Here is a 24,520-nt window from a genome sequence, read left to right on the forward strand (position 1 = left end):
ATAAATCATCCAAGTTGAGAAAAGACTATATGCTGCTGGAATGAGTATTAGATGCCAGGTCAACAGTCAGATATATGACATATAGCACCTGCACACCTCTAAATTTGGGGCTTATTTCAGCAGGAATAAAAGTCAATCACAATCATATAAGAAGCGGGGGTGGGGGGAGTGAAGCAGAAGACAACAAGGCTGCTTAAGCAAGGCAAATATTCCCTAGGGGAAAGAGGAAAAATGGGAAGGAAGTGAAGCAGCCTCAAAACACATAAGGAAGGAACATGGTATAAGGAACATGGTTATAATTACAGCATGGTTCACAAACAAATAATCTAGAATTCAATGCTACAAAGAATTCTGTTCACATTAAAAGGACAGCTGTTAAAATCATGCATACTTAAGAGCTGAAAGTGGTAACTAGGATAGCCATTCACATATCACTAAAGAGTATGAAGACATCACCAAAAAGTACATAGATTTGCATAAAATTTGTTGCTGCTAATTTCTATGTATACTTGCAAATTTAGGAATAAATATTACTTAAACAGAAATACATCTCATGAATAGTCTTCTGTCCAGATTCTGACTGATGATGGACAACTTGTGCTCCCTGGACTTGGACTGAAGAGCCCTGCAAATAGAGGACTCCTTCAAACAAAGGATGACTGTCCTCTGACAACTCTCTAAATAAGAGGAGTAACTTTGTAAAATAGGACACATAGCCACCCTATCTGCAGCCTACTAAAAGCTTGTAAGTAAAGTGGGGTTGGTTACATTTCGACAACTACCGTATTTTTTGCACCATAACACTCACTTTTTTCCTCCTAGAAAGTAAGGGGAAATGTCTGTGCGTGTTATGGAGGGAATGCTTACGGGTGGCGGGGGGGGGGGGATTTGCTGCAGTCGTGAGCAGAGGATCCATGGTTCCCCTTCCTTCCCTCTTCCGTGGCTCACTTTGAAACAGCAAAGCGGGAGAAGAGCCGCTGAGTGGGGAGGAGAGAGGGACAGAGAGCCTGCTTGCTTTAAAGGAGCAAAGCGGGAGAGGAGAGGAGCCTTCTCCACTTATACCCCTCTTCTTCATTATTAGCAGCATCCTTCTCCACCCACCCCATGAGTGCTCCTTCTCCCCTTATACCCCTCTCCTGCATTATTAGCAGCATCCTTCTCCACCCACCCCATGCGTGCTCCTTCTCCCCTTATACCCCTCTCCTGCATTATTAGCAGCATCCTTCTCCACACACCCCACGCATGCTCCTTCTCCCCTTAAACCCCTGTTCTGCATTATTAGCAGCATCCTTCTCCACACACCCCACGCGTGCTCCTTGTCCCTTGAGTGCTTTTCCTCCCCTCCCCACTTAAAACGTGGTTACAAAGCACGGATCCACATGGATCCTCAGGATTTTTGCACTGGGTCACCCCAAATTCACCATCAGATCACCTGTCTGTGGCCACAGCATGAACCACAAAAATCATACATCCACTGTTTCATTTAGAATATTTTTTTTCTTGTTTTCCTCCTCTAAAAACTACGTGTGTGTTATGGTCGGGTGCGTGTTATAGAGCAAAAAATACGGTAATTCAGTTTATGCTTATAGATCTAATATGTTTCAGTTTTACACATCAGCCATTCAAATACAAAATCGGTAATATTTTAGTATATATAAGGCTCTGCCTTGTATTCAGTCAATTCATTGGTCTTTCTAGCTAATGACAGTCTCCACAAATACTGATTTCCTACCACAGAACTCCCTTCTAGCAGTGTCTTTGAACAAATGTTTTAAATATAGTTTTATAACCATAAATCTTCCTTATAACGCTTTGCTGCACTTTGTTTTTGTCAAAAGGAGTAGAGTTCTGCTCCTGTACAATTCTCATTGCATTGGAGCAACCTGGAACATAAAACTCAACTCATAATCACATTATGTTTAAAGTTTGCTGTCAGTGGGAACTAACTACAGTGGGAACTACTGAAACCTCAAAAGCAATAAGAAGTTTTGAGGCTTTGACAAAATATACCAAAATGTCTTCTCTTGAAATGCAATCTGCCAATAACACAGAAGTCCCCTTTAACACTGCTTGTTTCAAATTCTTAGCTGTAGTTTCCCATGTCTTTTCATAATTTTATTTTCTTGGATTACCACTGTACATAGAAATCCTGGCAAAATCTGTGCACAGATATATTAAGCAATATGCTTCTTATTCCCTTAGAACTGAAAGGCTTTGCCTTTGTCTTGCAGAAGCTGCTGTTCATGTTGGCAACGTCCCCAGATTTGAAGTACGCCAAAACAAATAGCTAATGAACAAGCAGACGGAAGTATCAGTCAAAAGCCACTACGTATAATGGTTATTATTTGTCAGGCCAAGGTATTTTCTATAAGCCAATCGGAAACACCATGAGCTCCAGGAAATACAGCAGCATGTGAATTAATTTTTGCAAAAAAGCTTCTTCTGTGGCGATCACTTGTAGCCAAGTAAGACTGTCTTCCATGAACACGGTCTTAACAGTGAGTCCGTAAGTGACTGTGGAGGCCAATTCTGGATCCACACATCTTTCCACAGTGGGGACATAGGTTTCTGGGCGGAAGTTGATCAAGGTGAGGGTTTGCCAGATGTGCCTTCCTCTTAGGATGCTTCTCCCTTTTGTCCTGAGTTTGAGCGTCTTCAACATCCACAACACCTTTGGTAAAGGCTGTTCCCCCATTGGAGCACTCATAGGCCAGTGTTTCCCAGTTGTCAGTGTTTATACTACTTTTTAAAGATTTGCCTTGAGAGAATCTTTAAACCTCTTTTGTTGACCGTCAGCATTATGCTTTCCATTTGTAAGTTCGGAATAGAGTAGTTGCTTTAGAAGACGATAATCAGGCATCCGAACAACATGACCAGTCCAACGAAATTGATGTTGATGAATCATTGCTTCGACATTGGTGATCTTTGCTTTTTCCAGTACACTGGCCTTAGTTTGCCTGTCTTCCCAAGTGATATGTAACATTTTTCAGAGACAGCATTGATGGAATCTTTCAAGGAGTTGGAGGTGGTGTTTATAAGTGGCCCACTTATAAAGGTTGGTAGTCCAAGGTTGGTAGCTTTGTAAACAAGCATTTTGGTTTTCCTGTGAATGCCCCGGTCCGCAAACACTCTGGACTTCAATCGGGAGAAAGCTGCACTCACAGAGCTCAGGCAATGCTGTATTTCAGCATCAATGTTGGCACTTGTGGAAAGATAACTGTCCAGGTAGGAGAAGTGATCGACACTCTCCGTTACACCATTGAGTTGGATTTGTGGCACTGCAGAGGGGTTATTTTGTGCTAGTTGGTGCAGCACTTTGGTTTTTTTGGATGTTTTCATAAGCTCTATGACAGAAGTTATGGTAACCTTACTTTTTGCTTTCAGCCTATTCAGATTAAAGAGCATTCCATCTGTTCGATATATCTGTTCTTTATCTTTTAGAAGTGTGGTACCGTCTTGTTGAGCATAGGGGGCATATGCCATGATTTATTGGCACATAGATGGTCTTTGTGGCTTTAAAGAAACACTATGCATCATGAGTGTTATCTAAGTGCTGGATCTCTTGAGCTTCTTTTATCCACCAGGTGTTCTTTAGTTCTCTAGTTCTTCTTTGAACCTTAGTGTTGGCATAGGTTTTTTTCTTAGTGGCGCAGTTTCTATCTCTCTACCAGATCTGAAAGATCTTCCTTTTTAATAATGCGTTCAATCTCACTATCATTCTCATCAAACCAGTCCTGCTGTTTCTTGGTTTGGTATCCAATAGTTTGTTCACAGGCTGCAATAAGGAATGTCTTTAGCTTGGGTCCAGCTTTCCTCGATGTTATCAGGGAACTCCGAGAGCAAATGGCCCTTAAGAGGTGTTTGGAAACAATCCCGCTTAATAGGATTTTGAAGGGCTTGAGTGTTCATTTTGTGCCTTGGTTTCCTTCCTTGAAGCCTATGTTGAAGTATAATCTTGATAGCCATTGTGGAACGTATTAATTGGTGATCTGTCCAGCAGTCGTTGGCACTTTTCATAGCCCCTCCCCCCCTTCTTAAATAAATTCAACAGTCCACAATTAAACTCTGGGAGAAATGGTTGTATAGCGCAATACTTAGCTTGGTCGCTCTGATCGATAACTTTTTTACAGGAGAGGGTTGGGGGAGTGCAACCCTGTTGCCTCTGCTTGATCTCACAGCAGCCTTTAATACCACTGACAATCGTATCCTCTTAAACTGCATGCATGAGTTAGGGGTACTGCTTTATGGTGGCACCACTCTTACTTATAAGGCCAGTTTTGGCCTCCTAGCAACTGAACTGCCAGTTGTCACAAGGCATCACCTTGTCCGCAGTGCTATTTAACATCTCTGTGGGGAATCCTTTTTAGCCCTAGGGCAGTATTCTGTTCTGGCCAACCTTCTGAGGGCTATAAGCCAGTGGTGGGTGAGGCTGGAAGCAAAAGTAGATGGAGCAATTAATGTGAATTTTATCTTTGTTCAGTAGGTTATAGTGGCAAGTTACAAATGCCTCCTGTAGATCCATTCATTTATGCAGGCTTTTCTCGGCTCATAAGGTCCACCACACTGATCTTTTTATTGTTTTATTAATGTTTCACTGGATGTTTTATTGATGGATGCACTGTTTCTAATTTATATTTCTTTGTTCTTTTGGTTATAATGCTGTGATACTGATATTTTAAATGGACTTTAATGAAAATTAAACTGGTCAGAGATTTTCCATATTAAATTGTATGTAAATATTATAAGTGAATAACTTGAACTCTCTCATCAGCACAGCTGATTCTTCTGGATACAGGAAATTCTGTAAATCACATTCAGTGATGAACTGATAATCAAGCTGATATGCATAATCAAGCTGATATGCAGCTCTACATTTGCAGCTGATAATCAAGCTGATATGCAGCTCTACATTTAGCCACCATCACTCACTCTTTCTTCATTCAATTCTATTCAGAAATAATTTGTCAATAGTTGGCTGCAGCATGTTAAAATACAGACAGAATGACTTTAACTGGCACAATAAATTCCCTTTTCAGCACTTTTATGTAAAAATTGATAGTCATGCCTTCTAGCTAAACAACAAACTGATTCCATTCATTCTCAAAAAAACTCTTGAGTATACTTAAACAGCATAATTGTTTGCATAAGCATCTTCATTTGGCCTGCCAAACCTTTACTACAAAATGCAGAAAGTGTGACTTTCATTTGTAAAGACCAAGACTGAGTTTTCCTTTAGACACACAGACTGGATTATTGGGAATAAGATTTTTTCAGCCTTACTTTTCCATCTTCACATTTGGTTCCAGCAAGGACAAGACCAGGGTCAGGCATGTCATCGCCCAGGTATACGTGGGTTCCACGGCATAGAATTTTGCCTCCTCCTTGTAATGGGATGTTTGTTTCTATGGAGACAGCATTGGTACCAATTACAGGCCGATTTGCTCCCCCTTGACACTGAATTTTTCCACACTTAGCATCTCTAAAGGGAAAAGAAATAATGTTAATCATTTTAATAATGTTAGCATCTACCATTGGCACAGTTCCAACCTCTTTTCCAATTAGGCATGACAAGAGCATATACCTGGGTTCACACTTGGCAAAAGAACTTTTGGAATCCTTCCCACAGTTTCCATAAGGATCACCTGCAGAATTGACTCTCTCAAAGCATATCCCAGGGGCAGGTTTAGCACCTACAAAAGAAGCAAAGCCATTTTAATCTTATAAAGTATGCAATAACCTGATCTTGGTAGGGGACAGCGGAAGAAGGGAGTGGAGGAGGAAACAAAGGAGATGGGTTTTGTTGAAGCTGCGCTGGACTCCAGATTGATTGGGGGGTTCGGAGGCATGTGGGAGGCATTCACAGGTTTCACTGTGGCCTACAACTTCCTTCAAATAGTTGTCTTACTCCATTGGGAAGCCTAATGCTTAAGGCTCGCCCAGCTGGCCCTGAATGCAGAGATTCATGACACAGTTTCATTAGCTTAAATGTTTCTGGATGCTTCAACTGCTGCTAGCTCCTTCCAGACCTCACAGCTGAAAGGAACCAGTGACAGATACATCACCCAAGATTTACGAACCTCAGAGCTTGTGGCAGCTCTTCCAAAGAGATGCTAAGAAGGAATCTTGTGAGGTGGAAAAGACACACGTCACAACCCTGCCCCTTCTGTGCACCATTTAAAGGGACTGAAGCCTTTCAGGGTCTGAATCTGATAGCTTGTAGGTTCAGGTGGCTGGGTGCCTATTGGATTATCTGGGGGGAAAGGTATGCCCCTCCCCCACAATGGCAGGATGGTCCTTTTCAAGCTCATGGCCCTTTCTTGGTGATTTTGTCTCATCGCACACACCACCTAGTGATGGCTCCTGTTTATGCTTATTTGGGAATAAACCTCACGGTGTTCAATAGGAATAACTTTCTAATAAGTACACTTGGGACTGTAGCCTAAAGCCAACAAAAATCCTCAAAACTGTCCTATGTATGTTTTACATATTAATTATTCTTAATATAACAGACTTGCCAAAATCACGTTGTAACAAATAAATACCTAGTACACAAATGGGGAGCCTCAGGCTTGAGAGTGGAATGCAGCATTTCATCCCTCCCTCTTAGTCCCTCAGGACTCTCCCCAAGCCACACCCACTTAGCAGCCTCAATCTGAGCCTTCCTCAGGCTGTTTTTGTCTTGCTGGACTTTGTCCTTGAATTGTAATAAAGCTTCTTGCTTGTGTGTGTGCATGCATGTGCATATAGAGACCTGATCTTTGCTTAACTGCAATGTAAAAAAGGTAAGAGTCACATCAGCTGTTGCACTTTCTTTGCCTCTGTCCACGCCCAGTTTTAACTTGGTAAGCCATTTTCACCTATCCCTTTCCCCACCCCCCAACATCAACCTGGGCCCCTCAGAAGAGGCCCACGACCATACATTCCGCATACAACCCATTCCGCAGCCCTGATGCAGAAAATATTGGGAAGTGTCTGTCCACACAATTTGGGAGCAGGGCAAAGAGAAAGAAGGAAAACACAGCTATTTTCTTCATGATAAAGTCATACAGACAAAAATAAAATACAAACGGCTCTTAGTTGCCTAAGTATATTAAAGCTAATCAGTATTTACCGTCTGACATTTCCTTCTGGTCCCAACTCTATTCCATTACAATGTGAAAGGACACATCTTTTCTAGAAAACAAACTGAACAGTTTAAAGAAAGTCCAGCCTTCTCAGAGGAGTGCTATTATAATTTTAAATACCGTATGTACCACTGGGGACAGGATGACAGTAGCATATAATGTGGCATAATACACTTCAGAAAGGCCCAATATATTCTATGGATACTAATTGGAAGCAGCTTAAGGTGGTCATCAGCATGGAATGCAATAATCTTTCAATCCATTATTCTCTTGTTGGAGACTGCTCCCATTTCCAACTAGGGTTCTGTGTTCCAGAACATGACGACTTGAAAATTTGACTTCATTAGGGAGGCAATCCTATATCCTTGAATAACATTTTAAATAGCTGAGGCTGCAGTCCTACGCCATATCCTCAGAAACAAATCTACTGAACACAATGGGGCTTTCTTCTGACTAAATAGGTATAGGGTGGCATTTAGGCTGCGGTCTTAATTGTGCAATCTATTGAGTAAGCAGCATTGAGCTCAATGAGATTTTTGAGTGACCATGTTTAGGACCGGTTGGACTCCATGTATATTATGATAGCCTCAAAATAAATCACCTCTCAAACAAAACACACACAAAGAAACACTCAGTGTTTAAGTTGTAATAAAGCATGTACCGTATTTTTCGCCCTATAGGACACACTTTTCCCCCTCCAAAAATGAAGGGGAAATGTGTGTGCGTCCTATGGGGCGAATGCAGGCTTTCGCTGAAGCCTGGAGAGCGAGAGGGGGCGGTGCGCACGACCTCTCGCTCTCCAGGCTTCGCACACCTCTCCGCAAGCAGCGGGAGCCCAGCGCTGGGCTCCCGCTGCTTGCGGAGAGTTGCCTGCATGCTGAAGCCTGCGCGCGCTCAGCTCAGCGCGTCCAGGCTTCGCACACCTCTCAGCAAGCAGCGGGAGGGCTTGCAGAGAGCTGCCTGTTTGGGGGCTGGGGTCGGGGGAAGCTTGAGCTTCCCCCGCCCCAGCCCCTCGCCTGGGGGGGAAATAATTTTTTCCCTTTATTTCCCCCCAAAAAAACTAGGTGCGCCTTATGGGACGGTGCGTCCTATACGGCGAAAAATACAGTAATTGCTTGGGAAGTTATTAAGACTGGGCCCCCATAACCATAATTAATAGAGTGATATTGGACAGGGCTGGGGATGCCCAGGTTCAAATTCCCCTCTTGGTCATGAAATTCACTAGGTGAACTTGGGCCACAGTCTCCCAGCCTAACCTACCTCACAGGGTTGTTGCAAGGATCAAATGTGCAGATGACAGAATCACGTATAATGCACTGACTTCCTTGGTGGGGGGGAGGCAGGAAATAAATGTAATAAATAAATTCTGTAGGTGGGTTAGTCCTAAAAGAGTACATTTAAATTATGTATTATACCTGGAATGGGTGGAGAAACCAAATGTGATTTAAAATAATTATAGAACCTAGTATTAAAATTGCAATTAGCTACCTTCATTTCATAGTCAGTAGCCTGACTAATAGAATATCTTCAACTGAAGATTAGCTTAATGTTATATTTAAAAAAAGTTAAAGTGCATTCCACCTAGATTTAAATGGTCTACTGATCTCTCAAGCTCGTACTGTAACTCAAATGCCATTTCATGCATTACTGAAAAGTGAGGAAGCAAACATACACTCTTGCTCTTTACCGCTTTGCTGTGAATTGGGACTCAACAGGGCCATATTTAGCTAAGCTGTTGCACTAGCAGAAGCTATTGCAAGGATTCCTGCTCATGCCATGGGAATTCTTCCTCTCCCTCCCCTATGTGCCCCCCACCCCATCCGCAGAGTGGGAAAAAGTTCCATTGCACAAAGACTATATTTGCACTGACGGAACCTTAGTCTTCGTGCTATGTTGAGTACAAGCTATGGAAAGTCTGTCCTTAACAAGAGCAGCACAAAGTGAGGTAGTAGTTGCAGCACCATGGAAAGCTCTATATGACAAATGTTCCAATAAAGTATAAGCCAGAACTGAAACCTTTTATGGAACCAGGCTTGATCATTCTTCCTAGGCTCTGCCCCTTCCTTGAGGAGTGGAATACCTTAAAGACCTGGGCCCCTTGTTTGGAGTCTAGCATTCTTACTCTTGGACCACTCACTCCATATGTTTGCCTGGACTTTTAGCACAGGCAGCTGGTGGAGAGCTACATCTCTGTCTATAACCTTCTCATTGCAAACCAGGATATATGGCATAGTCAGGAATAAATGACATATAAATGGTTATTTCTTATCAAGATCAATTTGAAGAGTGCTTTTTAGTTTTTACAAGCTAGTCCTACAAGTCCAATAGGGGTAGCTTTGCTGCAGCCTTAGCTTTTTGCACTTTTATAGCAAAGTGTACCTCGTTACCCTTTCTTTACAAAAAAGATTGCACACTGTGTATTCCAGCACAGAATATAAGCAGTGCTCAGTCTGAAAAGATAGGACTTGCAAGGGAGCCGAAAATGCTTTTTCTCAATATGTAACCTGAGGAAGCTATGCGTTAAAAGTTTCGGTGCAGCTTTCAAGGCACTGCCGTGGTTGAAACCAAAAGGCGCAACTGCAGATTACGTTCTGTCTGAGTGCTGGCCGAATATGATATCAATGAATTGGAAGAAAGCCATTGAAAAATAGTTGGCTTCCATGTATCAGATTAGGAACAACTACGTATTTGTTGAGCTATAAACTGATGGTCTGGAAAGACACAATGGGTGGCGGAATCCAAGCACAAAGTTCCACTAGTGCAATACGTTTTAACTCTGCAATGGAACTTATCCCCCCTCATTTCCCTGTGCACCTTCCGTAAATTTGCTCTAGAGAGTTAGGGAAACTCCCAGAGCAGATTTAAGGGGTCACACTAAAGCTTGAAATCTCTAAGATATCAAAAGGCCGTGAATATCACTAAATCTCTCTCTGAGACTGGCTGTCCTTAAAGATCAGGAAGTTTCTTGCATCTGGATCAATTAAAGAAGGGCCAACAACAACAACAACAACCCCACCCTCTGTGTCTGTCTTTCTTGTTCCTAAATCACAAGCAATAATTTTAACTTTATTGATATGCTGAATAAAATGTGCAGGAAAGGGTATAAAGTTAATTTTAATATTTTTGGAATGCTTGAAGTGCCTTTCCTGATTGCTCAATGAAAGGCAAATGCATTGGAGTAGAATGTGCACATGTAGGATTCTTCTGATGAGCTAGGCCGAGGAGAAAAATTAAACTGAAAGGCTGTGAGTATATTTCCGACTGATTTTTCACTTTCGGGCTTAAAAATCACACTTTAACCGGAGCATTCTCTCACCTCCATGACATAAAGGAATTTAACAGTGAATGGGGATATTTTACAAATGGTGCTCTCTCTCTCTCTCTCTCTCTCTCTCTCTCTCTCTCTCTCTCTCACTGAATACATTCATGCAGTGGCTAACATGAGAGCTGCCCTTCTGCATCAGGCCAAAATGTCCACTTAGTCCAGTATTCTGTTTCCAACAGGGCACAGACAGATGTCTCCAGATGTCACAGCGCACAAAGTCTTCCTTATTGTTTACGGCTAGCATATGCCATTAAAAAAATGGACCTATTTATTGAAATTTTGAGATTGTAACACTAATAATAATAATAATAATAATAATAATAATAATAATAATTTATTTATACCCTGCCCATGTGGCTGAGTTTCCCCAGCCACTCTGGGCGGCTCCCAATCAAGTGTTAAAAACAATACAGCATTAAATATTAAAGACTTCCCTAAACAGGGCTGCCTTCAGATGTCTTTTAAAGATAGGATAGCTGCTTATTTCCTTCACATCTGAAGGGAGGGTGTTCCACAGGGTGGGCGCCACTACCAAGAAGGCCCTCTGTCTGGTTCCCTGTAACCTCACTTCTCACAATGAGGGAACCGCCAGAAGGCCTTCGGCGCTGGATCTCAGTGTCCAGGCAGAACGATGGGGTGGAGACACTCCTTCACGTATACAGGATATACAATAAAAAGCAGCGACAAAAACCAACATTTGAGGTACATTTGCAGTCACCTCTAGGTACACCCCCTACAAAGCACAGGTACCACCCTGATTTGTTACTTCAAATGAGTGCACAGATCACTCTAGAATGACTTTTGGGTATTTGGAGAGAACACCCTGGGGGAACTCGTGTGGTGGAGTGCTGTGCCTCAGTGGTTAGACTGGGTGGCCTTTTACTAGAACCCTAAAGCCCACCCACCTGAGCTACTGTAGATGGGGGGGGGGAATGATGCTGATGGTCTATTATCTACTTCACCCCCATGAACCATATGCTAGGATGCCCAGAATCTACTTCTGTTACACAGATCAGGGAGTCATCTTTTTTTAAAAAAGAATACCATATTTTTCGCTCTATAACACGCACCCGACCATAACATGCATGTAGTTTTTAGAGGAGGAAAATCTGTAGGCATGCCACCCGTAGGCATTCCCTCCATAACATGCACAGACATTTTCCCTTACTTTTTAGGAGGAAAAAAGTGAGTGTTATGGTGCAAAAAATACGGTAATTTTGTAGTTGCTATTATTAAACAACTGAGAGTCAGAAACCTTTGCCAAGCGATTGTAACTCATTGAGCATTTGCTCACCACTGCCGCAGCTAAGGCCTATCTGTAGACCTGTCCTGCATGAATGCATAATCCTTTTTCAGTGCCATTCATTACGCTTGTAGCTGTTATGGCATCTAGAAGTAGTAAGCAAATAGGACAGAACACAAATTCTAAGGTGTACGGTTCCAGGACTTGTCTTAAAAATGCCAAAAGATCTTTGTTTTCAGTGAATTGCTTTTATCAACATATTCAATAACTGTATTAAAACTGTCCCTGGGTGGAGGAATCCAGAAGTAAATCAACTGTGTGCATAGTACTGTCCTGCTTTCTTGATAACTTTTACCAAGGCTGCGAAAGGACCTCTTTTTCATTCCATTCAAAATATGCTAACCAAGAGCCAACAAGTCTATTGATGTGCATGACAGAAACTGTGCAAAGCTATGCAGTTCCCCTGCCCTCCTCCAGGCACTTTATAAATTTGTTCCAATTTAAATGACCATGATGTCAAAAAATTATCCCTTTTTGGTATAGCCATCCCAACCCTCTTGAAATTGCAGTCTAAAAGTGGCGTGTGTGTTAGGAGGATGGAAGGTAGGTTTTGGGGGCCTGCAACCACCCTTTTGACAGGAACCTCACATGCACATAGAGAAACCCTTTACTGGCTTGGTGATAACGATTGGGAAAAGCTATTAAAACATCTGAATTGTATTAAAACATCTGAATTGTAAACACCTGTATTGGGAAGTTTTTAATGTAGGATGTTTCTCTGTGTTCTGTTATATTCTGTTGGAAGCTGCTCAAAGGGGCTGGGGCAACCCAGTCAGATGGGCAGAGTACAAATAATAAATTATTGTTATTGTTATTGTTGAAAAACAATAGTCTATTTCCAGTTTTGCTGCAGCCCCTCTGATTAGACTTTTATAATCATGTGCTAATGTTGTTATTGTTATAGGCATGTAAGAGTAAAGAGAACAGATAGAACTAGGGGAGTTAAAAGAAAAACAAACAGCAAAAGCTTCTAAAGGCACTTAAGGAAGCAAACCATGATGTTGTGTTTCTTGAGGGAACCCATTTATCATAATTCCAGGAGATAAACTGAAGTAGAAAGCCTTGTCTCTCTGTATTTTGTTACTTGAAGAGGCAAAGACAAAATGATTTGTGAAAGATTTGCAGTCGATATTAAACTCGTTGGGCTGGGTGAGCAGAGTTTATCTTACTTTGCTATTGACAATCAGAGTTTGGCGCCCTAGTAATTAAGGTCCTGTCAACCTTTCTAGCCTAAAGCTTTTGCTTTTTCCTCTCTACAAGAATTAAATCACCTGCTTCAAATCATGACAGGTTAAAAACATACTGGAGATGGCACCAACTTGGATATGTCCCCTCTGCTCCAGAAGTACAAATTTGTTTAGTTACAGAAGAAAAAGACACTTCTCACACGGCCTCACTTGCTTCTATGATCTAAACCATTAGCTTAGTAGCCTCTAGGATGGCTGAAGTAGATGAAATTTACAAAGAAGCCCTTCCATAGAGGATTAACCCTGCAAAATTATAGGCAAACTCATCCAGGGGTCTTCATGAAGGAAATCTTTCTCCCCCCCCCCCCTAAAAAGGAAAGTCTCTGGGTTTTTTTAATCTTCTGCAGAACTGGATGAAATTTGCAGCCTGACAACTGAACTGAGGGAGAGGGAAAGTAGAATTACCCTTTATTAATCTCTCCTAACTGTTTGCCTACTAAGAATTAAACTAATGCAAATGGGGGCAGTGGGGGGGGGGGGAGAAAACAGCAGAATGAAATCAATTTTAATTGTTTGTTCGGAAACAGAAAGTGATTGGGAAGGATGCCAATAACCCACTGCTCTTATGTACATTTCCTGCTTTTCCAGGCAGAACCTGCAGAAGAACAATGACCGTGTGGAAAGTTGCCCCACGTTGGAAGTTCCACAGGGCCAAAGAACACTTCCTAAGCACCACCCTCTTGAAACATCCATTATCTATTAACACTATCATTTATATCAATGTGACTATCACTGGCATTTCTTCATAATCACAACTGATACTCTCTTTTTAAAACAAAAAAATTCCTTCCAGTAGCACCTTAAAGACCAACTAAGTTAGTTCTTGGTATGAGCTTTCGTGTGCATGCACACTTCTTCAGATCTCTTTTTAAAGTATGTGCACACCCATTCACACACAAAGCACTTCAAAGAAAGGTGAAATTGTTTGGCAGCCTAGAAAGTCCCTGTTTCTTAAAGGTTAATGTTTCCTTTCTCTCAGAAAATCAATAACTTTTCTCTGCCAAAAGATTTATTTGCATATCTAAGTGCCTCCTGAAATGCCAATAAAAGCTGCAGATAATATCCAAATGCATTACTCTCTACATAACTTTCAATCATATCACTATCAATAGGGTGACATCTTTAGCAATGTGACTTTACAAAAATGAAGTATTTAAAAGTTTCATTTTTAATTAAAAGGCACATACTGCAATATTTAAACAGGACCGAATTCTCCTGTTTAACACAGAACATAGCCTTATCTTGAAGACAAGTTTTCTAAACAACATTTCAGTAATACACAATTCTTCATAACAGGTAGATCAGTATTCCCTGCCCTATATGATGTCTTGTTGGGATACATATTTTTGTAGCATTTTCCCCCTGGGAGACCTTGATGGTCTAACCCAGTGTTTCCCAACCTTTTTTGGGCAAAGGCACACTTGTTTCATGAAAAAAATCTCGAGGCACACCACCATGCCAGATGGGGAAAGGTCACTTTTTACTTATGTAAAAAAAAAAAAAAAAAAAATAGTAACAGCATAGAAGGTAATGGTTAGGCTAGCATCCCTCTTCCAAATATGCTAGGTTTTTATTTGCAGGGACTGTTCTACATGGGAAAGCATTCAGCACTGTCATTCTACCATCTGCCATCTGAATTGGTACTATTCTGGGTCAACTTACTCTGCTGCATGTGTAGATGAAAATGGCACAAAGTGTGGGGGAGGGGGCAGAACAGGTTTCAGATACAGGATATTAAGCATACACGTACTTCAGATTGAACTGGTTGCTTGCTTTGCAAGTTTTCATTTCCCAAATGACTGCCTTGGCAAGCGCAATACCTACCAGGCTCAACGCCGGTCTCGCGCTGCCGCTTCCCGCGCTCTCAAGGACCCGGGAGGAGGAAGGCGTGAAGGGAATCCCGAAGGCGCGAAAACCTCGCGCATGCGCAGGCCTTCCGCCTGCGACAGCCCAGTAGGCCGGCCGAAGCGAGCGGCGATGGGATGTGGGAGCTCGCTCGCTCGCCGCCCCGCGTGTGCCTATGTGGGGCACGTTACAGCCCCGTGACGTCAGCGCCACGCAGGCAGCCAGGCAGGCAGACGGCGAGAGCCCCGCGCTGGGCGGCCTCTCCTCGCCGCCGCCACCCCGCCTCTCGCCGCCCGACTCGCCTGCCTCCCTCCAGGCAACATCTCGCGGCACACCAGGCAACGTCTCGCGGCACACTAGTGTGCCGCGGAACACTGGTTGGGAAACACTGGTCTAACCCATGGGTAGGCAAACAAAGGCCCGGGGGCTGGGTCCAGCCCAATCACCTTCTAAATCTGGCCCACAGACGGTCCAGGAATCAGCATGAGTAGAATATGTGCCTTTATTTAATATGCATCTCTGGGTTATTTGTGGGGCATAGGAATTCGTTCATTTAAATATATATATATATAGTCCGACCCACCCTACAAGGTCTGAGGGACAGTGGACTGGCCCCCTGCTGAAAAAGTTTGCTGACCCCTGGTCTAACCTTTGTAATCCACTTTTTGCTCCTGCTTGTACTTTGGTGTGGAGGGGTCAGGGTCATGTACCTTCAAAATCTTGGGTGGTTAACTAAGACTGCAATTTTCTGGTATCTAAGTCAATTCACAATGACACGGTGGCGTAAGACAGTGGTTTTCAACCAGTGTGCCGAGGCACCCTGAGGTGCTGTGAATGATGGTCAGGGGTGCCGTGGGCAACACTAACCTCTGTCCTTCCCCCCTCCCTCCTCTGATGCCCTCTCACATCTCTGCCTCACAAAGGCTTGCACAGCTGCTGTTGCAGCAGCCCTGGCTACAAGCTCCGCAGGCGAATGGTGCCAGGGGTTGTTGGTTGCCAAGAACTGAGGTGGCCTTGGAGTAAGCAAGCAAGTGGGTGAGGGAGCTCAGCCAGTGAACTGACAAGTGGGGGGCTGGGCAGGTAGGCAGGCTCTGCACTGGCATTTCTTCTGTTTGCTGTGTGCAAGGCCTGCCTGGGAGCTGAGTGCCCAGTGCTGAAGGGGAGTCTTTCTGTCATCCAGGCCCAGCAGCACCCGCTGCTGCCACTGCTGCCTCCCAAGGTAAGGTGCTGGCCTCACCTTTGGTCAATCTCTATTGGGCCACTAAGGCTGGAGGCATCCTCTTTCCAGGTCCCTGTGGGGCAGTGTGAGGAGGCACTTCTCTTTGGGGCAGTAGCTCAGAGACCAGTGGCGGCAGCAGTGGCTGCCCAGAGGACTCCTAAGGACGGGGGAGAAAAGGCTGAGGGAACACTTTCCAAGGGAGGGTTTCAAAAAAGGGCGAGAGGCTGGCAACTCTGCAGGCAAGGGGTGACATAACTGGGCTCCTGAGCCCCATAGGGGTGCCACAGAAAGAATGTAATTGGTCAAGGGAGCCATGGACTCAAAAAGGTTGAAAACCTCTGGCCTAAGGGGCTAAACTCTTGGTCTTCTGTGCTGGGCCCAGTGCTAAAGATACTTGACGTCTAGGTAGCAATTGTGTCCAGAAGTGCTTTTTTATCAATTGCCATAATTAATCAGACACATGATGAAATCATGTTTTCAAATGAGGGGTTATTATTATCTATTCATATGTAGTCTAAAGCACACATTATGGCGCTACACTCCCCAAGAACTCCCTTTGAAAAGAAATCAAACATGGGCTACAAAGATGGTGTTGGAACTGTATCATCCACTCAAATATTAGGAGCGGGCACAAGTATTAGAAGTGGGGGGAAAGTAACACAGCATACTAAACAAATCACCATGGGAAGGCAGTGCCTCCTGAATGGCAGCCTAACAATCTTTTAACTAACTAAACTAATTAACTAAATAAATAAATAAATAAATAAATAAATACTAAAGGAATTTCTTAGGGCGCCTTTAATTTTGAGAAGACAGACCAAGGGGGTTCACAAACATGTAAAAGCCAACTGCAAAACAACTAGTAAAACCAAATTATAAAAATATAGCTCACCCATAATTAAAATACAAACTAAAACAAGTTCATTGAAACAGTAAGACATCTATAATTAAAATGCATAATAAACAAGCAAAATAAATAATAAATAAATAAATAAGAATGAAAAGTTAGGAACAGGGTGCACAGGGAGAAATCTCAATAGCAAATTAAGTATTGAGTAAGTGGATATACAGTTTTCAAATACAATGCCCCTCCATCCTTGACTATGATGCAATGTCAGCTGAAACCAGATGACTGTCCAAGTCAATTTGCATTACTGATGGAAATATAATCGGTGGCACAATTTTTTCTTAATCCGGCAACAGCGATGAGTTATGTTTGCGTAGTTAATGCTATGCTCTTGCATAGTGGCTTTCATCCCAGAAATCTCTAAGTGCTAAAGTAAACATTACAGTAATTACTTCTGAGAGGTAGGCAAGTATTTGCATTTTACAGTTAAGTAAACTGAGGCAGGGCAAGGCAAGCTCTACTTCTAAAAGGATTCAAATGTGCCCAGCAGACATAGCTTCAAAGAAAGCTAATGATCGTACCTTTGGAAGAAGACCATAAAACCTTACGCTGTATTTAAGCACATGTAGAATTCAAACCTGGGGAGTGTGGCTACAATCCCAGCATTTCTCCAGCAGCACAATCCCAAAATAATTTGTGGGACTGGTGCTAATGATGTGCAACTGATACTTTGGAGAACCCAAGGCTAGTTAGGAGGTGAACTGGGGAAATGATTAGTTTCTCCAAACCATTAGACCACCCAATTATATGAAGAGGTTAATAGACAGATATCACGTATCTTCTCTCCATTCTTTCAGCTCACCTTCAACTGTAAGGATGCAAGAGGGAAAATGATCCTCTACTGTAGAGGTTGGGAAAAATTTTCACCCCAAGAGCCTCATTCCCTTGTGGGGACCATTCTGGGGCCCACATGGGCTTGGTGGGTATGGCCAAAGGCGGAAGTGTGTGGAGAAACAAATGTGACTCTTGCTTTTGTACAGTAGATCACATTCCAACCATGCAAAGCTACACAGATACTTCCATCCTTCATTCAGGCAACCAAAGGGCATTATTACAGTTCAGTGAGAAATTTCCACAAGGATAAAGCACTCAAGTAGGGCATGGAGCAGGTCCGGTGAGGTGTGTGGCCTTGGGAAAAATCTAAGACAGAGGGGCCTGGAAGGCTACATTCAGCCCCCAGGCCTGAGGTTTCCCATACCCTGATCTACTGGGATTGGGCATGCAACATCTATCCCGCAGAAAAGATGGGAAATGCAGAATTTACGGACCCAGAATCACATGTGGCTTCAAAGTCTCTGCCTCCTCCAAATATCACAAGCAATTTGTTTCTGTGGATAAATACCTAGAGAAAGAAACAGCGAACAGGAATTTGAACTCACCTAGTCCCCAGAGTGTGATGCATTGCTGCTCATGTGTCTGGCACATGCCATTATAGCAATACCCATCTACCCTGTAGCAGGGGTGCCCGTCATGTAAGTAAACATTGGCTGGGCAGAGAGGGCTGCCTCCAGTGCAGAATTCAGGAAGGTCACAGGAATTACTGGAGTGCCTGCATAAGACCCCTGCTGGCTTCAGCTGCAGGAGGAAAAGATTTGGCTGTAATTCCAATCAATAAAAGTTACTGCACAGTGAAATTTATGCTATGGACTAATGCTTCCCCTCCCAGACTCTGCACCAAGTGGCCATTAAGCACAGCATAAAGGCACCACAGCATTTATATGCATCTCTTTGATATACTGCACAGCGGTTTACAGCACACTTCTAAAGGGCCTCCTTCATTCCTTACTAAAATGCAAGCACAAGGCTCCGACACTCTGCACACACAGAAGCACACAAGTTAAAACTTCAGCTGACTCTGCAGTGGTGGAATTATTTAAGTGGACATAAACTTTTAAGGCTGCTGTTTAATACTGTCAATTTATGCATAAAATAAAAAAATACACACATTGTCTTTTAGGGGAAGAAGTGCTGCATTGATTTTTTTAAAAAAAGAAGCAGAAGCAATGGATGCGTTTTCAGTGGTGCAGCTATAGGCCAATGAACCTCTTGAGTACCAAGTATATTCCACTGACAATGCATAATAGCTCACATAGCAATGCATGTTTCATACGGCATGAAGATTGTTATGGAGGCCTGCCCACCCCACATGAATTAGGAAGCAGGAAAATTCACCTTGCAGTCTTCACAGCAAAGCCCATGGGCACATACTGCTCCTGGTTTTAAAGTGCAAGTAGTAGCATTACAGCATTCATTTGTACATTCCTAAAAAAGAAGCCAATAAAGCCTAAGAATTACAATAGGCAGGAATATGTACATAGAGATCGACTGGAATCCATATGACCACCTGATTCTCTGCATTTAGGCTAAAGAACACACTGCTTGTGCGCTGAACTATATTCCAAGGACCTATACAACTCCAATTCTTTCTGTTCCCACCTCCTGAAATGTTTTGAAATATAAATAGTGCAGGGGTCCCTCGAGTTACAAACACCTCAGGTTACAAAAGCTTCAGGTTGCAAACTCCGCTAACCTGGAAGAGTCACCTCGAGTTGAAAATTTTGCCCCAGGATAAGAACAGAAATTGTGTGCCGGTGGTGCAGCAGCAGCAGCAGCAAGAGGCCCCATTAGGGAAAGCACGCCTCTAGTTAAGAACAGTTTCAGATTAAGAACGGACCACCAGAACGAATTAAGTTCGTAACTAGAGATACCACTGTATTCTGTCTCCTCATTCTGGAAAAGCATTCAATATTGTAAAACATCCTTGTAATCAAGGAAGCACAAAGTTGCAGAATCATCCAGTCCAACCCTTAACTTGTGCAGAAAATCCAGGTTCAATTTTCAACATCTTCAGGAAGGGTTGGGAAAGACTCCTGCCTGAAACCCTGGAAGCCAGTCAGGGTAGACAATATTGTCCTAGAGATGGACCACAGGCAACTTCCTAGGTTCCTACCTCAGCACAATTCCTAATGGCTTTCAACCCTGCCAGGAACCACATGTGCTTCCATGAGTGGCAACACTGGGCTCTAAAAGTGGGAGCTGAGGCAAAGTTTCTGTCACCTTTCTCTAGCCCCATAATCTCACCTATCGCTGCTTTTAGAAGTTTAGGACGACTCGCTTGCTGTTTAACCTAGGGTGTGTAATTTTAATGCGTCATTTCTTTGTTCAGTGTTCACCAACCATCACACAATTGTTCTCTGCCCTTTTTCTTTTCTCTGAACTACATACACCACATTCAGATTCTGTTTGGCCTAGTTCTAAGCATATGTCTAGACTGCGGCAGGCAGGGGAACAACTGCTGAATTTTCTTCCACATAAAAAAACCCAGAAAACTAGGTTTCATGGAGAATACTAGAACATTTCCCCCTGACACCTAGCTTTCTCAGTGAGAACTAGGCATTTCTGTGATTTTCTTCTAGAACTTTACCATTCTCCTCTGAATTGTCTCCAATTTATCTTGTGCTGATCAGAAGTGGCACAGTACTTAAATGAGATCTAATCTCTTAACTGAGCTGAGCAGAGGAGTACTATTGTTTCATGAGTCTAGGAAATGATGCTTCTGTTAATGCAACTTGAAAGCAGATTAGCCTTTCTCACCAGAGTATCACACACTTGAGTTTGTTATTCACTGTAACCTTCACACGTCCCTTAGAAGTGCTGCCTATTTAGTTATCCCCAGCCTTAATCTTTATCATTATTTATAAATTTTACTTATACATTGCCAAGCTGCTTTGAGTTTCATATACAAAGCATAGATCCATTCCCGCATGGAACTTCTGAGCCAAATACAGGCATACCTTGGAGATATTGTGGGTTCGGTTCCAGACCACCGCGATAAAGCGAATATTGCAATAAAGTGAGTCACACAATTCTTTTGGTTTACCAGTGCATATAAAAGTTATGTTTACACTATTGTGTTTTCTATTAAGCCAAGTCCCCCCCTGGCTGCAGAGGTGGGAGCGGGGAAACCCAGCTCCAGCCCTGGCCAGCTTCACTCCTGTGGCCAAAAGAGGGGTGGGAGTGATGGGCTTCCTTCCCCTGTAAGCGGTGGGGCTGCCTGCAGCTGCACCCACATTCACATAAGGAGCAATATCTGCTAAGTGCAATAAAGTGAAACGTAACAAAACGAGGTTTGCTGGTAGCTTTCCCCCCTTTCTATATGTAACCCTTTTTGGGGAGGGGCATAATTTCATTTTCTTGGATTTTGTCTTACTAAGTCCTTATTTGTAGTCCTTGGTCAAATAGAATGGGTCAGTTTAGCCTTGATAAATGGAAAACTTACATTTCAAGGTCATAGAGAATGGTAATCGATTCACATTAAATTCAAATTTCAATCTAGTGAGATTTGGCAGAAAGTAGAACAAAAGCCATTCTGTTCCACCGAAACTCTGAAATATTTTATTTTTATTTAATTTAACGAAATATATATACTTCTTGACTGTAATAAAATCTCCAAGGGTTTTACTAGTAGTATTAAAAATACTCATTTTAAAACTCCACCGCCGCCGCCATGCCTGCATCTCAACTGTCAGGCCGATGGGAATCGGTATCCCAGAACATAACCTGCAGGCACATAGTCAAGAACCTTGCTGAAGTGGAGCAGGTTTGCGCCTGGATGGGACACTGCCTAGGGATCACATGTGTGCTTCCTTGTGTTCCCTCATGGGGAACAGTGGGATAGAAATGTACTACATAAATAAATCTGCCACAGTCCCTTGGCTGGGCTCAAGGCAGAGGGTATATGTGATTAATTTTTCTCCAAGTGAAAGCAAGTACATGAGGGAGATGCGAAAAGAGAATATGCACGTGAGATGGAGGGGTAGGTAAGGCACACTTGCTCTGCTTTGCAGGGACAGGCTCCCTATACTTCCACTGGAAAGCTATATATTTGATCCAGTCAGAAAGTGCTTCTACTTCCATTGTAAAGTGTGGTTCTGGCTGGATTCTGGCAGCGATGGTAGAATTTGTCTCATCTCTTATTTACGTAGATGCAGGAAAATTAGCTTATCTCACCCTCAAAAGATCCTATTCAATGAGCATACCTCAAACTAAAATGTATCAGGCAACCTGGCAAAAAAAGACCTTCAGAAGCAACTGCAAAATCTTTCTAAGGAGCTTACAAGGAAGATATGAATGCAAAAGCTCTCATTGTTCTTGTAGAAATGTGATTTTAACACTTAAAGTTCACCAACAGACAACAGGTTTCTTCCTCACATACCCTGGAATCAAAAAGGTGAATCGGGGTTAATCTTTCAGATTAACCCCGATTCACCTTATTGTGTCTTCTAGAGTGTTTGAATATTATTTCATTTCAAAAGAATTTGGGGTAGGGGTTGGTGAAACTGGCCCTTGTTAGGGACCCAGGCCTGCCTGCCCTGCAAAAATCACCACTGGAGATTGACTGGTGGCAATGCTAATCCCATTTACTAGGAAGTAAAACCCCCATTAACTGAATGGGACTTATGCCTGAGTAGGTTTGTGCATTTAGGCAGCGATCCTATCCACTGAACCTGAGAGTAAACCCTATTGAACTCCATGGAACTTCTTTCTGAGTCGGCCTTTACAAGCCTTGCCTAACCTTGTATGTATATCAACAACATGCCCAATATATTGATTGGGGCACATGCAGAGGGGGCATTACTTTGTAACTATTTTGGACTGACACCCACTGGAAAATTTGCCTTTTAAAAATAAATAAATCACACCCCAAAATACTTGAGAACCTAGCCTGTACTCCAGTTTACAAGGCCTGCCAAGGTTTTGAATACTAGGGTCATGAAAAATGTAGTAATTTCTAATGCAGCTATTGCAGTAAAGTGATTTTTTTTTCTTGGTGGGTGGGCACTGATACAGCTCCTTGTCAAAGGCACAAGGGACTCTAGGAATACCGCTGGGGGTAGATGTGACCCATGACCAAATTCCATCTGACATATGGCATCAAACTACTCTGATGGCTCCCCCTGCCGCCTGGCCTATACTGTAGCCTGTCTTCTTCTCACCTAAGCCTTAACATCATGATGGAGGTATGAATGATGCAGCACTGAGCCAAGGAGAACAGAGAAGAAATAAAGAAGCCCCCCTCTGAAACAAGTGAGAAAATGCAATCAATTGAAAGACAGTATCAGCGAGACCTGAAGGGTGAGTGAGAGGCCGTACAGAGCAAGCTTTTCTGCCCCCCTTCCTCATCCTTCTGTTCCACCTATGGTGGCTGTGAACTGGACACCAAGTACAGCTACCCCACAGGCAGACAGGGTCTCTTATCTAGGCAGACAGATGGGAAGATCAGAATATGAGGAGGAGTGGGAAAGCCAGAAAAATGCAAACTGAATAAAGATATCTCATGGCTAGAGAGGCGAACCAATAATTCACTATTGCAGCTCTAATATGTGGTGAGCTGGTTATATTTAGCCTGTGACATTTCACTAGTTAACAAATCTTCCTCGCATAAGATTTGCATTGCAGAATTCTCTTATAGGTGACACGTTAAATGTATTCTGGTTCTCTTCACCTTTGGCTCTGACTCTGCCCAACATTGTTTTTTTAGCTCCTGACTGACTTTTTCCCATGGGTCACAACCCCCCATAGAAGAAAAGGCCTCAACCCTTGCACTGGCTAATAAAAGCCAGTTTTGTATGCAAGCTTCATGTAGAGTTACACACAGAACAACATGATGCACTCAAAGATTAGAGTGGTATTGATGTGCTGATCCAATTTAAATTACATAGCTAATGCCAAATTAATGTACTGGATATGCTGGTACCACATAGATTACAGTGGAAGACTGGGACTAAAACCAATCACAATTGAGCCACCATTTCCCAAGGAATTTAACAAAACAAAGGAAGAAGCCACAGTTCAAACTGCTTCATGGCAATATCAAGCGGTTTTTACTTTAAAAGGTATCAGTAACACTGAGGAGTGAAAACGTGAAAGATAACTGGGCTAGAATGAATGTGAAAGCTACAGATACTCTATTGACTTTAAACAAGCAGATAAACCTACTTCTCATGCTTTGCTACCCAGAAGAATGAGTATGCTGTCAGGAAATCCTTATGGCTTGATCAATTCAATAAACTGTATGGGAAAGCTATGCAATTTCTTGCTATTTCAATGTCTTTCAGTCTATTATGCATATAACTCTATGCTTACAGGAGAAGACAAATCCATAATTCTCTGGTATATTTAGTTATGATAATCTGGGAGAGAAATAGAGTATCAACTTTTAATGCCGACATCTAAATGAAGGAAGGGCAGGTGTCTTCCCTGGCAGAATGAAGTCAGAGGAGCAGTCACTTTCCTTGTCTTGGGCAGCCATGGAAAAGGAAGAAGGGATGTTGGCAGAAGGGCTTTCCCTTTCCAAGCCTTTTCACTGGGCATGTGTTATGTACTGAGCTGAATCCTAGAACAATAGAATCCAGAATGCAGCAGTCTGATTGGCCCGCAGGAGCCACCCAATCCACCTCCAGGTGGAAGTGAATCAGCGACCTGATTGGCCTGCAGGAGCAGCCAATCAGGCTCCTGAAGGAGGTGAATCCACAACCTGATTGGCCTAC

The 24,520-nt window shown here is 42.8% G+C and overlaps 1 protein-coding gene across 2 annotated transcripts in view; it reads right to left on the reverse strand.

The window, feature by feature from the left end:
* ADAM12 (ADAM metallopeptidase domain 12) overlaps window positions 1–24,520 on the reverse strand; it is a 178,654-nt gene that overhangs the window by 18,039 nt on the left and 136,095 nt on the right. The window contains exons 13-16 of one of the 2 annotated variants that reach the window (XM_028729961.2): window positions 19,143–19,232; window positions 18,350–18,545; window positions 5,582–5,690; window positions 5,281–5,479 (exon numbers count right to left, since the gene is read on the reverse strand). In XM_028729961.2, coding sequence (XP_028585794.2) covers window positions 5,281–5,479; window positions 5,582–5,690; window positions 18,350–18,545; window positions 19,143–19,232 — 594 coding nt within the window. Of the gene's footprint in view, window positions 1–5,280; window positions 5,691–18,349; window positions 18,546–19,142; window positions 19,233–24,520 lie in introns of both variants that reach the window. The other variant, XM_077930356.1, reaches the window with a different exon arrangement.

This window comes from Podarcis muralis, chromosome 6 (assembly GCF_964188315.1).
Source record: "Podarcis muralis chromosome 6, rPodMur119.hap1.1, whole genome shotgun sequence".
Classification (NCBI taxonomy): domain Eukaryota; kingdom Metazoa; phylum Chordata; class Lepidosauria; order Squamata; family Lacertidae; genus Podarcis; species Podarcis muralis.